Genomic DNA, 15,810 nt, shown 5'->3' on the forward strand with positions numbered 1-15,810 from the left:
GCCCTGAGCAGGTGAGGGGCTATCCCAGGCTCACATTCTGAGGGCCCCGAGTAGATGAGGGGCTATTCCAGGCTTACACGGCCAGTGTGGACCAAAAGCAGGGCCCAAACCCAGGCCTTCCTTAATTGCTGTGCCCCACTGCCTCTTGGGATTCCTGTCTGGAGGATGGATGACCCAGTCACAGACCTGACTCCCTTCCTTGTTCTCAGCGTGTGGAGTCCCGCCTGTATTTACTGATGAGGACACAGGGACGGGGCTTGCTAATGGCCACTAGTGTAGTAAATGGCGCACTGGCTCACACCCAGGCCCTTCGGGACGGTGATCACGTGCGCCCCAATGTGTGTGTATGTGCGTACTCAGAAATGACGCACGGGCATCACCAAAGAGACACAAAAGACGTATGTAAAGGATGAGCTAAAGGTTCCCTAATTAACGGCACAAAAGCCTCTTTTGCTCTTGAGAAGGCCGGGCTTGAGCCATCCCATGTCATGTCGTGGGGTTAGTTGGCACCTTGTCATTCAGCGGGATCCAGAAGGCACCCCACCCCCACCCCCTGCCTGACCCCGTACCTGCTCTAGGCAGCACGGCCAGGAGGGGCCAGCCCAGGCAGCCCACTTCCTGCGGGCTGGATGCCTCTTCCCTGGGCGGTCACTCTTCAGCAAACCAGAGGACCTTGTCTCTGACTCCAGCTGTGCAGGAAGTGCCGGGCTCCACGGTGGTTCATGTTCTTACCTGAACAGGGGCGGGGGAAGGGAGCCCTCTCTGCCAACATCTGGATGGTAGCTCTCTGAAGGCCTGGTTATCAGGGAAGGACGGGGAGGCCGCACTGGGCTGGGAAGCTTAGAGTAGCCAGGAGTTCGAGGGGGTACATGTGGGTGCCCTCTGGCCTCCTGTTTGCGTTGGGGCTTTCTGGGCAGAGGGCGGACAGAGGCCTTCCTGGAGACAAGGGCTGCAGCCAGCAGGTTAGTTCTAGGAATTTAGGTAATGGTGGGTTAGTGCTCTGGGACTGCTGCCCTGCACATCTCCTCCTCTGCTTCTTTCTCCATCCTCCACCTTCTCCCCTTCCTCCTCCTCCTCCTCCTCCTCTTGCGAGCCCACACCCGACACTGCTCTGCATCGGAATCAGTGCAAATCTTGGTTAAGAAGCTGTTGGTTCCCCCAGCTTTGGACTGGGGCAGAAAGGGCATTCGTAGGGTTTCTTAGTAAACTGGGTTGTAGCCCCGGGGGTCCAGGGTCCCCTTGGTGCCCAGCTGGGGTCAAAGCTGAATCCTCAGCTTGAAACATGGGAACAGAACCTCGCGGCTCACGGCCTGGCAGAGCTGGATGGTCTGCCTCCCTTTACAGATGAGGAGCCCGAGGCCCAGAGTGGGGGGAGGGGGGACCTGGATTCCGAGCCTTTCACAGTCTGGTATCTCTGGACCCTGCAAGCTCCCATCATTCTGTTCCCTGTCGTCCAGACACTCTCCCACCTCCCTCCTTTGGTTTGTCCCGCCTCAGATGTTCAGCCTTCCAGGGGCGGCATCTGGGGCTTCTAGGCCTTGGCTCAGGCTGGCGGGGGCCTGAGCCCAAATTCTTACAAGCCCACAGGGGAAGCTGGTGGGAATATTTCGATGCCAGGACAGGGAGGCAGCATGCTCTGGGGTCACAGGACGTGGGTTCAAGGCCTGCCTCTGATGCTCACTGCCAGTATGACTTCGGACGAGTCATTGAAACTCCCGGGTTGGACTCAGGCTCTGAGGGGTCTCCCAGCTCCGGCATCCTGTGGGCCTCCACAGAGGTCTTCTTCCACGAAACGTCAGTGCTGTGAACGGGCCTGAGAGACACTGAGTCTGACCTCGCGTCTTGTTGGGGCCCAGCGAGGGAAGCTGAGCTAGGCACGGACTCGAGCCAGACAGGGGGAGTGTCCCTCCCAGTGGCCTCTCAGAGCTGGGCAGAAATCTTGAGGTTGGCGTTAGGGTGGGAAGCATGGGCACTGGGCAGTTTTGGGGTGTGGGCCTTAACCTTTGAGGGGCAGACGGGAAAGGTCACCTGTCACATGAGGTATTGGAGGAGGTGAGAAGTGAGACCACTGAGCAGCCTGGGCAAAGAGAGGGGCTGAGAGGTGGACTGGTCCGGAGGGACTGTGGCGTGCTGGGAGGGCGGTGCCTGTGCGTGCACAACTGCATCAGGGAGGGCTCTGAGGAGTTAAGAGTCAGGTCCCCAAGGCAGCAGGGAGCCATCAGAACTTCTCAAGCAGGCAGTGGCACAGACACGACAGCTCTCACTCTGGCGGGGGGCCCAGGATTCCCTTTCTGGCTGAGCCAGTCTGGGCCTTCCTAGAACATGGTGCTTTACTAAGCGCATGCCTGGCACCACGCCAGGCACCTTGCCATCGCTATCTCATTGATCCTCACAACAACACTGGGAGATAGGTCCTATTATTATCCCCATTTGACAGATGGGGAAACTGAGGCAAACACAGGTTTGTGACTTGCCCAGGATCACACAGCTAATAAGCGTCCGAGGTCAGATTTGAACTCAGGTCTTCCTGACTTCAGGTCCAATGTTCTGTCCTCTGCACCACCTGGCTGCCCCTGTTTATATAAGATGAGAGGGTAGACTCGAAGGCACCTGCCTGCTCTAAGTCCTGCCATCCCCTGAGCCTCTCTGGGCCTTAAGTTACCCATGTGTAAAATGAGAGATTCACTGTCCCCCATGGTCCTGGCCTGCTCCTAAGCCTTATGAATCTCTCTGGGTCTCAGTTTCCCCAGAGGAAAGAAGGCGTCCAAGGTCCCTGCGTGCTCCTGGAATTCTCTCTGGGCCAAAGCTTCCCCACTTAGTCCTTCCCATAAAACAAGAAGTCTAGTTTGGGGGCCACCCAAAGCCCCCTGCCTGCTCCAAAACCTGTGATTGCAGGATCTCAGTTCCCACAGTGCAGAGTGAGGAGTGAGCGCACGGGCTGTGCGCTCTCAGTCCCCGCCCCCCGGGCTCCAGCTAGGGTTCTTCGCACTGGTCCCTGTCATCCTCCATCATTTATGAGTGGGTGGGAACAGGGGCCCCGCCTCATGGAGTGGATGCTGCGGCTTTGAGGAGGCATGACTATTTCATGAGCTCACTGCTGTCAGCTTGGGGGGGTGAGGGCACTGGACAAGGCGGGCAAGGACCGTGGTCGGACGATGGGCCCACCACCACAGGAAGGTCTGCTCCGAGGCAGCTCGCCCCCTCCCTGGAGCCCTGGGGGACCTGTGAGCAGGGCAGGGCAGGGCAGATCCTGCCCAATGTGGGCTTTGGTGATGAGCCCCCCACCCCAAGCCCCCACTCAGACCGATTTCCCAAAATCCTCCCTGAAAGTACTGCCAACTTCATGGTCTTGGGGCAGCTCCTAAGATGGTCAGAGCTCAGGCTTTGAGCTGGGAGGGCCGGACCTCAGAGGTTTTCAGAAGAGGAAATCGAGGCCCATGCGGTGAATCCGATTGTCCACTTTTAATAAATGCTTGGTGACGGTGGCGATGATAGAGAATGAGGAGAAGCCCTAGCTGACATTGAACATTTTCTCTCTCGTTTTGAGTAGTCGTTGCGGGTGGGAGCTGGGGGTGGGCCAGGCTGGCAGGAAGCCGCTGCCACCTTCACCTCCACTCCCCTGTGCTGTGGTTTCAGAGCGGAAGCCTCCTTCCCTGTCTCCTGGCTGGGCTTTCCTCCCAGGGGGGCCCATCTGGTGCCTCGTGGAGCCCCGTGGGGATACCAAGGGCAGGCCACTCTCTGAACTGGCCACGTTCCTGGCTGCGGAGCGTTGGCGGCTCCGCCGTGGAATGCCAGAGCGAGCGAGCTCACCAGCCGGGCCGGCAGCTTCCCTGGGGGTCTCTGTTCTCACCCACTCAGCATCTGGACTCGTCAGCTTTCTGGAATCCAGTTAGGAAGGCTGCCATCCCCATAAGAGCTGGGAGAGAGCTGGGCCTTCCTCCAGGGGCCCCAGACATTGCTTCCCACTCTCCCACACTGCCCCGCTGCACCGCCTGGGGTCTCATCGTGGGGACTGGTGGTTCCCCCAGACCGCCCCGGGACAGTAGCTCGATCCAGGGGAGTCACCGGCTGAAGCAGCAGGAAGTTAAGGAGAGGGGGTTGGCCTGGATGTCTCTCCGACCCCATCACAGCAAGTTGTGTCATGGAAAATCCCCAGGGAAGAGTCAGCAGTTCCAAACTGGGAAGGATCCAGAGGTTATTGAGCCCAGCCCCCCCCTTTACAAATGAGGAAACTGAGGCCCTGAGAGGTGAGGTCATGGGGAAGGAGCTTGGATCCAGAATCTCTGCTTCTCTCTGAGCCTCAGTTTCCTTGTCTGTAAAATGGGAGTCATAAGAAGCCTCCTGCTTCCCCCAGAAGGCACCATGGGGGGCACAGGTAATCACTCTATAGCCAGGGCACCGTGCTGAATTTGAGGTCTCTGTGACCCTGGGCAAGTCACCACTTCCCTGGGCTTCAATTTGCTCACCTGTAAAGTGGGGTGGGGAGGCGCCTTCCAGCTAGAGATCTAGAACCCTGTGCTTCCAGGGTTCTCGAGCCCTAGGATGCCCTGCTTGTCTGTATTTTGTGTGCTTTGCTGGCAAAACATCAGGGCTCCAACGGCCAGAATGAGCACAGAGCCCTTTCCCGGCAGACCCTCTGGTCTCCACAGTTGCCCTGCTGTGGTCAAGGAGGCTGGGGAAGAGGGGCAGGGCAGGCCGTGTGCGGGCTCTCTGCCTCTGACCTTCAGACACTTGAGTTGGGCTGAGCAAAGTCAGAGAGATGTCTGGGGGGTTGGGAAGAGCCTTGAGGGGCCAGGATGGAGAGCCAGGAAAGCCCCTTCGAGGCCATTGTGGCCAATCCTCTATTTTACAAGGAGGAAAACTGAGCCTTAGAGAGCAGAACTGACTCCCCCGGGCTGTCGCGAGTAGGAGGTGTCTGGGTGGGATGTGAATGCAGGCCTCCTGACTCCAAGGCCAGGGCTGGGCCACCATGCTGCTTCCTGGCTTGGAAACCTTCAAGGAGAATGTGATTGGAGGGAAGGGAGAATGGACATTGGTTAATCCTGGCACGGAGGAGGAAGAGAAAAAGAGGAAGAGGAAGAGAGAGAAAGAGTGCTTTGGGATGGGGGAGGGGACACAGCCGCTGTGACTTTGGAGGGAAGCTTGGAGTTGGCTTATAGATCTTTGAATGGCCCAACTGCCCCAGCCAGATTGTGGGCAGGCAGGGAGTGGCCTAGTCAGCCCAGGGTGGCCGGCTCACCTCTTCCCCCTCCTCCCCTCCCCCTCCTCCCTCTCCCCCTCCTCCTCCTCCCCCTCCCCCCTCCCCCCCCCCCCCCCCTCCCCCTCCCCCTCCTCCTCTCCCTCCCCTCCCCCTTTCCCCTTCTCCTCTTCTCACCTCCCCCCCTCTTCTATTTCCTCTCTCTGCCCCTACTGTGTGTCCCCTTCCATCTCTGTCTCTCTTTCCCCTCTCTGTCCTCTCCCTTTTCCTGTTTCTATCTCTGTATGCCTCTGTCTCTCTGCCTCTGTCTCCGCCCTCTTCTTCCTCTCTCTCCTTGCATTTCTTTCCCTCTCTCTCTGTTACTGCCTCTGTATGTTTCTTTCTCTGTCTCTGTCTCCTTCTCTTTCTGTCTTTGTCTCTCTATCTCTGTCTCTCTCTTTCACATACGCACACACATGCACACACGCACACACACGCACACACACATGCACACACGCGCGCGCGCACACACACACACACACACACACACACACACACGCACTGCACTTTCTTGTCCGGTCTGTCTCTCCTGAATCGCCCGTGCCCTGCCATGAGCGCTGTCTCCATAGCATGTCAGTAATGTGGATGAGAACATCCTCTCTCTCAGCAGGGCTCTGATGTTTGTAGATGACAGCGCTGGGGGTGGGGTGTACGTTTTTCGGAGGAGGAAGCTGAGTCTCTGAAGGTGGTGACCTGGCCAAGGGCACACACATCCATCTGCCAGGCCGCTGGGGGTGGGGCAGAGAGGGCTGGCCGCAGAACCAGGAAGCCGGGGCTCAGATGCTGCCTCTGCCATGGTAGCTGTGAGACCCTGGGCGAGTCACGGATCTCAGAGGTAGACACCTGCTCAGTACCAGGCTGCAGACACAGGTGAGATTTAGGGGGAAGGAACAACACAGACCCAGACCCAGGTAAAGAGATGCCGGGTGATTTTGGGAGGGGCTGCCACCTGGGGGCAGGGGGCCTAGGAAGCCCTGCCCCAGGAGGCAGCCGTACTGAGCCCTGAGGGGAGTGGGTGGGATGCTGGGAGAGCGTTCCAGGCCAGCCTGAGGCAGCAGAGGGCAGCCTGGACAGGCAGGGTGGGGAAGAGCCTGGCGTCCACGTCATCTGAGAATCGGTTGGAGGAAGTGGGCATGTTCCGTGTGAAGAGAAGGCTTGGGGCTGTGCCAGACGTTGGCAGGGCTGGCACGTGGTGGTGGGATGTGCCCAGCTCTGTGCATTGAGGCTCGATGCCAGGACACGCGGCCTGACCTGAGAGGGTTGCCACCTCCCAGGGCCCTTCCCCACCCCTGCTTAGGTGAGGGGGGGTGACGAGAAAGAGGGCAGGTAGTAAAATGATTTTTAAAGTTCAGTGAAACAAAAAAACCTAATCCAGAGCCAAAGAAGTACTTGTGGGGAAAGCCTGGAAGTCAGTTTGTCCTATTTTAAAACCACCCAGCACACAGTTATTAAGCATCTACTGTTTGCCTGTCCCTGTGTCAGGTCCTAGGAATACTAAGATAAAAGGTAAACTCTCCCTGCCCCCCCCCCCCCCAGCTGATGATCTGCTGGGGGAAACATGGCTTAGCAAAAAGCAGAATAAATAAAATGTGATTTCAGGATGCTCTGGGCGTGGCCGCTCTAGATAAAGTAAATACCAGGTGATTGATGGGAAAGGGTTCTTGAAGGAGAGGTTCATGGAGTCGAGACTCAAAGAAAACAAGGCGAGCAGGGATGGATTCCCAGGCAGGAGGTACAGGCTGTGCAAAGGCATGGAGGTGGCATACGGGCAGGAGGATGTTGGCCACCTTGGCTCAGACACAGAGCGGTCGTGTGTGATCAGCCTGGAATGGCGGCTGGAGCCCAGTGGAGACAGGCTCTAGTGTCTGCTTACACAATTTACCCACGTTCACAGACTCCCAGGCCTTGAAGGGTAACTGGCCAGAGGAGATGACCAGCTGTGCTTCTTTACTCTGTCTGGCTTGTGGCCAGGCAGGCCCCAGGGACTCTCTTGGAGCCTCCAATTTCCCCATCTGTAAATTGGGTACAGTCCCTCACAAGGGTCAGAGGACAGAGGGTGTGAAGAGCCCCTTGCAGACTGTATAGCGTTGCAGAAATGGTCATGGAGATGGGGGGCGGGCTGCAGGATATGGCCGGGGTCCTCATCTCATCCCCGAGCCCAGGTCTCCAGCCGCCACCTCCCTCTACTCTCTCCAGGTGTGTTTTCCAAATGCTTTCCCATCCATTTACAGAGCAGTCCAGCTAACCCAGTAAGCACTGCTTAAGCACCAGTGGTATGCAGTGCGCCCTGTGGGGAGCACTGCCCTTGGCTGGCTGTGAGGTGGGGGGCAGAGCTGGGGAGGAAGTTGTTTGAGTTGGGGGGGCCCGAAGGGACTGTTGAGGCTGAGCTGAAGGCCTGTCCCTGCAGCTGGCTTGTGGCCGGGCTGGGGATAGACGGGAGCCCAGGGCTTGGGGTTTCCAGGCCACTACTCCCTGATGACACTAATAATGATCGTTACAGAAGCTTGTCCGTGTGTCACTGGAGTGCAGAGACTGGCTCGCAAAGTCGGAAAGAGCCGGAGGGCGGGGTAGGGATCATGGGGGGAGGAGACAGAGCCCCTCCGCCCCCAGCTCAAGTGGCTTGGCTTGAAAGGGCAGGAAATAATGGGGGCAGGATGGGAACCCAGGTCTCCTTCTTCTCAGCCCAGCCTCCCCCCTTTTTGGAGGTAGTTGAGGTAAAGTGACTTGCCCAGGGTCACCCAGCTAGTAAGTGTCCGAGGCTGGGTCTGCTGGCTCTAGGCTGGTGCTTTATCCACTGCCACTCTAGGCTACCCTATGTACTGGCAGGAGTTCCTCCTCCAGCATCCCACACAATTGGTCGTGTAACCTCTGCTTGAATATATCTAGGGATTGGCAGCTCACTACCTCCCAAGGCAGCCCATTTGCCCCCACCACTTACACTTTAGGCCCCTTGGTGTCCAGCAGAGCAAAGCGAATCTCCCTCCCCTAAGATGACTCCTCCGCAGATGCTTGAAGCCTGTGATCACAGCCCAGCACCTACTGTGTGCCAGTGCCTGTGCTCGGGCCTGGGGATATGAAGATGAAGGTTAAGCTCTCCTTGCCCCCACCCCCCATTCCCCAGGCCTTCTCATCTCCAGCCTGAGCCCTGGCCGCTCCCAGTGGGTCCCCCCAAAGCCCCATGAGGTGGGAGGCTGGCTGGCTCTTTCCATCTCTGAGGCTGGTGTTCCTGCCTCGTCCCAGTTCCATTACGCCATCCATCCTTCCTAGCCCGCAGCACTGCCCACGGACAGCAATCTGTCGGGTGGATGCTGTGGGTGTGACGCCAACTTTGCTTTGAGATGCCTGGTCACTGGAGCAGCAGGAGGGAGAGTGGGAGGAAGTCCCCAGACCACAGAGGAAGGGCTAGCTGGGTAGGGCCCCGCCAACCCCGCGGGCAGCTTCTGCTGCCTCCGCCAAGTGGGCAGAGGGTAGAGGGTGTGATGAATGACTCTGGGAGGCCCAGCATTGGAAATATTGCCATGGTAGCTTAAGGGGTTGGTAGATGAGGAAACTGAGGCTCAAGGAGAAGGCAAGGGACTTGCCCGAGGTCACCTAGCTAGAGAGGTGAGAGGCGGGGCTCAAGCCCAGTTCCCTTCTGGCTCCAAGCCCCCCCCCCCCGTCCTTGGGTAGCCCACATCACAGGTGAAAGAATTCATGTAAAACCCCTTTGCCACCCTGGCAGAGGTTAGCCCAAGAAGGGACCAGAGGGTCATCTTTGGCACGGCACTGGGCAGCATTCGGAGGCAGCAAGGCGGGTGTTAATTAGCACACGTCTTTGGCAGGTGAGGAAACCCACCCCCAAGTGACCCCTCACCTAGGTCTTCAGGCTTCAGATCCTGCCCCAAGTCCGGTGACCATGTTGTCGTCTGCTTTTTGTCCAGTGAGCAGCACAAGGTGCCATAGGCATGGGCAAGGGAGGACTTGGGTAGGTAGGTATAAAGCTAGGCAGTGCTTTCAGGCAGCAAGGAGGGACCTTGGCGGTTGTCTGGGCCACCTCCCCGGGCTTCTGACGAGGAGGTGCTCACTTCCTCCCGAAGTGGCCCACGCTTGTCTGGGGTGGCCTTTTCTGTAACTCCCCCCCTGCTGCTTTTCATTCTGACCCTCAGGGCTCACCCCTTTGTCCCATGATGGCCCTTAGACTATCGGCTGGTAACAGTCCACTCCTTCCATCAATCCCGATCCCCGGGTGACCCTGTCTCCAATCTTCTCTACGTCTTGGACCATATCTTCTGATACTAGTGTCCTCCCAACACGTGGCTTCTGGAATTGAGTGCGGGACTGTCCATGTGGTCTGAGAAGGGCAGAGGACAGAGGGACAGGCATCTCCCTAGACATGGACGCAGTGTCTGTCTGGTGGACAGAGCAGTGGCTCAGATTCCTGCCCCTGAGGCTCATGTGACCTCCAGTGCCTTGGGCCTCAGTTTCCATGATTACAAAACACGGGCATTGGACGAAATGGTCCTTCCAAACATGGATATATTGTCTTTCTCCTAATGCCACCTAAGATCTCGTCGATGAATTTGATTCTGGTATTACTCTGAGTCCTGTCCCCACTGTAACCTCCAGATCGTTTTCCGTGCATGCTCCAGTCTAGCTTTGCCACCCATTCTGTACTAAGGCAGTTGGTTTGGGTTTTTGGAAATTGGGTCTTCCTCTCTTGCCTGGGTTGGAAGTGTGGGGGTCACTCATGGACCCGATCCCATCACGGGCTGGCACGGAAGTTTTGGCCCGCTCTTTCCAGCCTGGGCTGTTTGACCCTCCTTGGGCATTCTGGAGCCCCCTGCTCTTGGAAGCCGCCATTTTGGTATGGAACTTAGTGTGGGCTCCTGATCAGACTGACTCCTGAGTTCAAGCAGTCCGGTGCTTGACGCAGTGCCTGGCACATAGTAGGTGCTTAATAAATGCTGACTGAGTGCGGCACCAGCCTCAGCTCTTCCGGAGCCGGGCTTATTGGCCTGCAGTTGGTCGTGTGGGGTCTGTCGTCGTCCTGTTTTGACCACGTGGTCGTGTTCACATTTACCTGGGAGATGAGTAGTCGTCCTTGTCGGGAGAGATGCTGCTGTTGGGCTGGGATGGGGTAGTGACCCCTGTGTTTCCCCCTTCCTTCTCTCCCAGGGACTCCGACCGTCATGTTAAGGTGAAGTCTCGAAGTTATGTGCTGAACATGCTCAGAAGATTCGACAAAATCAGGTTCAGAGGTCACAAGAGAGATGAGTTCCTCGACTTAGCCGAGTCTCCCAACGCCTCCGACACAGAGTGTGGAGATGAGCTCCCCGTGAAGGTCCCTCGGACGGCGGCCCGAGACGGCGAGGAGTTACGAGACCCTGTGAGTTGCCCGGGCGGGCGGTTCTGTGCCGTTCCTCCCTTCATCACTGAGCAGTGCAGTGTCCTACCCCCTCTCAGGGCCCCCGGGGGGGTCCATTTTGCTCAGACCCCATCACTTCTCCATCTAGGCAGTCATAGGTAGTTGTACATCATTCTTCTGGTGCTGAGGATTTTCCTTTGCATTGTCTCAGAAGGATCCGTCCAGATTTCCTGGTATTCCTCATACTTGTCAGTCTGGAATCCAGCCCGTTTAGACCTTCCCCAGGGGATGGGCATTAAGGATGCTCCCGAGTCTTTCTGACTGCAAAATAGTGCTGCTCAGAACATCTTCGGCCAGGGAATTCTTCCTGTGTGTGCAGGACGATGCTTTCAGGGCATTTTCCTGACCACGGAACAAAGGATGTGGTCCGTTTGGGAACTTGTCCTGCGTCCTGCCGCACCACTGCCCAAAAACGCTCAAGGGAGCGATTCTGCCAGCAACGATGACTGTGCCCTTCCTCCCCACCTTTTCGACATTTTTTGCCGGTTTGATGAGGGTGAGGGGGTGCATCCGAACCACTTCTCATGTACTCATCTGTAGCATTTCCTTCCAAGTGACAATTAACCTTTGGCTCCTTCTTTTTTAGTGAGTTCTTTTAACGTGGCTAGTGTTTGTGAATGTTGTAAAACTGTGGTTCTTACCCCTTCATGGGCCAAGGCCTCACCTCCTGGGCAGTCTGGGCAAGCCTGTGGACCTCTTTTCAGAGAAATGGTTTTAAATGCATAAATCAGAATATATAAAATTGCAAAGGAAACCAATTATATGAAAATACCTTTTTCAAAATATTTTTTAAAAGGTTTATGGATCCTCAGTCAAGAGCTGATTTAGAAGAATGCTAGGACAATTCAGATCACCTTTCAAAGGGCTTTCCAGAGACAGAGAGAGTGGCTCTCATCCCACTTAGCTGATAGGGAAACTGAGGCCCAGAGAGGTTGAGACTTGCCTGGACTAACACTGGCATTATCAGAGCTGGGAGAGGAATCAGAGCTTTGTTCCAGCATAGGCCTCGTCACTGAAGGGCTCAGACCTAGGACAGCCCCAAAGGAACAAGCCACGATAGCTCATGTTTCTAGAGAGCTTCTGTGTTTACAAAGCACCTTTTGGGGCCCTGACCCCGTGAGGGAGCCAGAACGCTAAACCAGAGCTGAGCAGGCGTGAGGGCTTTCGCCGTCAGGGAGCTCCGGCCCCCTACACACTGCAGCGCCAGGGGAGGAAGGACTTCTTCCTCAGGGAGTCTCACTCTCTCTGCACATGATGGACCAGCCACGGCAGGAAGGCAGGCCAGGCTCAGGGGCTCACGTGCTCCGCATCCTTGGGCAGCGCCCAGTCGGGTGGCCAGCTGGGCCCTTGCTAAGTAAGGCCCCTTCCCTGCGATCTCACGCTCCTGGGCTGGGCTCCGCCAGCTCCAGCACCACGGACAGAGAAGGTCAGGGCTCTAGCTGCCCAGGGACACCTGCCCAGGCTCCACCATGGGAGTGTGTGTATGTGTATGTATGGGAGGGGGGTCAGGAAAGGCTTTATGCAAAAGTTGGTGCCTTACTGGCGTCTTGAAGGAAGGGGAATCTGTAAGGCAGAGGGGAGGAGGGAATGCATTCTAGGCATGAGGACATGACCGGGGCGAAAGCATGGCGAGGAACGGAGAGAAGTCCGGTTTGACTGGACTACAGAATGCCCCAGCGAGTCTGGAAAGCTCGGCTGGGACGTCTTCCTTCTGGGGGCTCTGGCTGGGGGGAGCCGAGGTCTGAGGGAAGAAGGGAAGGGTCAGGACAGAAGGAGATGTTCCAGGCCAAGGCAGGGGACGTCCCGGTGAGGGCAGAGCCAGCCTCTGCCAGCCCAGTCCCCAGGGCTGTCTGCTGCTCTGGTCCACGCGCTCTCTTGCTTCTCAGCGCCTTCCATGTGTGGGATGGCTCTTTCTTGGTGGTGCTGCCTCTGCTGCCACGTGTGGCTGTCTCCCAAGGCTTGCTCCTCCTCCTCCCTCTCCCCAAAGTCTCTCCGTGGTTCCAATTTCCACTTCTCTGCGGATGATTCCCAACTTGATCTATGTCCCAGCTCCTGTCCTGCCCGCTAGACATCGCCATCTGGCCGTCTTGCCAAGCCTCAAAGTCAACGTGGCCGAGACTGAACTCACCGCCTTCCCCAACAAACCCAGCCCACCTCCCGGTTTCCCTGGTACCACCAGCCTTGTGGCCACCTGACCTTGAAAACTTCCCTCCAATGGCACAGACATGTCCAGTGGCATTCAGGAGGCCTCCAGTGCCTCTCCTGCACAAATGTGGCCACTCCCCTGGTGCAGGCCTCCATCCCTGTCCCTGGGGTTATTGCAGCAGCTTCCTGACCTCAATCCCCCTCCCCCCCCCACACACACACACATGCACACACACACACACGCGCGCGCGTACACGCACACACCAATACCTACAGTCTCTCCCCTCTCCTGTCTGCCTTTCCCTCACCTGCCACAATGAGCTTTCTAATGCCTGGGTCTGACCAGGATAGGGTCTCAGGAGGAATACTGGGCTGAAAGGGCAGGATACTGGATTCTCAATTCTGCGTCAAGTTCTGAGACGATCGTGGACGAGGCCCTTAGTGACTCAGAGCATCAGCTTCCTCATCTGTAAAATGGGATAGTACTTGGACAGAGTTGACAAAGAAGGTGTTTTGTAAACATGTGCCTGGCACACAGTAGGCAGTTAATAAGTGCCTGTCCCCTTTGGTCCCCTGCCTGGCCGGACACATGCGCCCTCTTCTCCGACCAGCTCCAAACCACATGACGTAGAGGCTCCCCTGCCTTTATTCAGAAGATGACGTCATCCCGCTTTGCCTTCCCCGGGGGACAAACCGCAGATGTGGATGTGAAAACCCAAAACTGTCCCAAGAGACTGGACCTGTAATTCATTGCTGTGAGGAGCTCCCAGTGTGGCAGACTCCTTCCCTGGGCCTCAAGGCACAAACCTACAGAGTCATTTGAGGAAGGAGGGAGGGAGTGTTGACCCCTTGGGGGACTCAGGAGAGGGCAGCCCCTGAGCCGGGCATTGAGGGAGGCCCAAGACGGAGGACAAAGGGCATTCTGGGCAAGGCTGTGGACTTTGCTCGGCAGTGGACACCTCTGTTCCTTTGCTTAGTTTGGGGTTCGGCTGCTGCACTGATATCATGTCCACGTGACCCACCTGGTGATGTCTCCTCCTCCTCCTCCCACCGCTCCTGGTTCTGCCCTCTGCAGCCAAAGAGAACAGGGCTGGCCCCCCCTTCATGGGACAGCCCTTCAGATACTTGAAGACAGGCAGCAGGTCGTCCCTCCAGCCTGAACAACCCATCGTCCTAAGACACGGGTTCAAGGTGCTTCACCGTCTCAGGCTGTGGTGCTCCGACAGAGATCTGCCAAGGGCAAACACAGTGTGACCATCAGCTCTCGTTTCCTGGAAGCTCTCTGCCACTGCTAATGAAGCCCAGGAGGGAATTGGTGTTTCTGGCTGCCACACCTTACTGCTGAGTCACGGGGCTTGTGGGCCACAAAGCCCCCCAGATCTTTATCAGAACAAACACTCTCCAGCTATCTCTCCCCCACCTTCTGGAAGCTGATTTTTGTGAACTTCACATTTCTTCTTCTTTAGATCCAGCATACTCCTCAAGCCTGTCAAGATCCTTTTGAGTCCTAACTTTTTAGTTCTTCCTCCCCAGGGACTTTGTGTCATCTGTAGAGTTGATGAGCATACACATGTGCCCTTATTTGAATTATTGATGAGAATGATAAACAGCACAGGGCCAAGCACAGATCCCTGGGGCCCTCCACCAGAGACCTCCTGCCACAATGACACTGAATCATTAACAAAGCAGTTCTGAGTCCACTTAGCCAGCCTCTTCTGAATCCACTTGTCTAATTCAGCTCTTGCCATCTTTTCCACAAAACTTGTAGGGATATTTTGTCAAAAACTTTGCTAAGATTTAGGTAAACTCTATCTGCCGCACTCCCGTCATTGCCTAATTTAGTAGTCCTGTCAACAAAGAAAGTGAGGTTAGTCTGGCATGACCTGTGCTTGATGTAGCCAGGTTGGCTCTTTGGAATGACTGCTTGACTTTTTCCATGCCTGCCAACCGTCCCTTCAGGAATCAAAGGCGTGCACACTGGCCTTCACTTTTTAGGCTTCACTCTCTTCACTTTTTTGAAAACAGGGACATTTGCCTTTCTCCAGGCTCACGGTCCTTCTCTGTTTTCCATGATCTTTCACATAATCTGAGGCTGGCTCTCTCTCTGCATTACAGTGCCTCTCCCTACTGACATGACTTTGTACTTAATACAATTTTGTACGTTGAAATGACTTTGTACTCAGTATAGTTAATTTTTGGTGTTTCCCCTTGGTCAAATGTAAACCCTTTGAGGGCAGGGACAGTTTGTTTTGGCCTTGGTATCCTCAGAACCCAGCTCTGTGGACATCATGTACCAGGCATCTGATAAATGCCAGTTAAATGGAGCACCATCTCTCCAAGGGCAGAGAGAAGGGGGTTAGGGGGAGACAGAGACAGAGAGAGAGAGGGAGTGAAAAGCATGTGTGAGAAACAGGCGCCAGGCCAATAAGCCTGGAATGGGAACTGGAGAAAGGGGAGTCCCCAGGGATAAAACTGGAAAGGCAACAGGGTGGAGGCAGATTGTGGCAGGCTCTAAATGCCAGGCTGAGGATTGGATATTTGCTCCTGGAGGCAATAGTGAGCCACTGAAGGTTTTAGAGGTAGGGTGGCAGTGATGTGGTCACACAGTTTGGCTTCTGTGTGGAGGATGAGAGGACACAAGAGGAGCACCATGTGTCTGGCACTGCACTAAGTAAGGTGATGAGTGTGAACAGTCTGACAAAGTGCCTACTATGTGCCAGGCACTGTGATAAATGAGATGGTGAAGAGTTTGAGCAGTCAGAGAAAGTGCCTACTATGTGCCAGACACCATGCTAAGTGCTGGTGATGAAGAGTGTGAGCAGTCTGAGAAAGTGCCTACTGTGTGCCAGGCACTGTGCTAAGTGCTGGTGATGAGGTGTGTGAGCGGTCTGAGAAAGTGCCTACTATGTGTCAGGCACCGTGCTAAGTGAGGTGATGAAGAGTGTGAGCGGTCTGAGAAAGCGATTATCTGAGATAGAAGGAATGAAGACTGAGACCGCCCGGGAGTCTGTGGCCCTGGTTAAGA

General features: G+C 56.1%; 1 protein-coding gene across 2 annotated transcripts in view; it reads left to right on the plus strand.

Moving 5' to 3' along the window:
- GRAMD4 (GRAM domain containing 4) overlaps positions 1-15,810 on the plus strand; it is a 64,769-nt gene that overhangs the window by 13,263 nt on the left and 35,696 nt on the right. Inside the window, exons 1-2 of one of the 2 annotated variants that reach the window (XM_027854254.1) lie at positions 5,891-6,106; positions 10,391-10,601. In XM_027854254.1, coding sequence (XP_027710055.1) covers positions 10,440-10,601 — 162 coding nt within the window. In that variant the 5' untranslated portion in view covers positions 5,891-6,106; positions 10,391-10,439. Of the gene's footprint in view, positions 1-5,890; positions 6,107-10,390; positions 10,602-15,810 lie in introns of those variants that run through there. The other variant, XM_027854253.1, reaches the window with a different exon arrangement.

This window comes from Vombatus ursinus, unplaced genomic scaffold, assembly GCF_900497805.2.
Source record: "Vombatus ursinus unplaced genomic scaffold, bare-nosed wombat genome assembly UNPS02010394.1, whole genome shotgun sequence".
NCBI lineage: Eukaryota > Metazoa > Chordata > Mammalia > Diprotodontia > Vombatidae > Vombatus > Vombatus ursinus.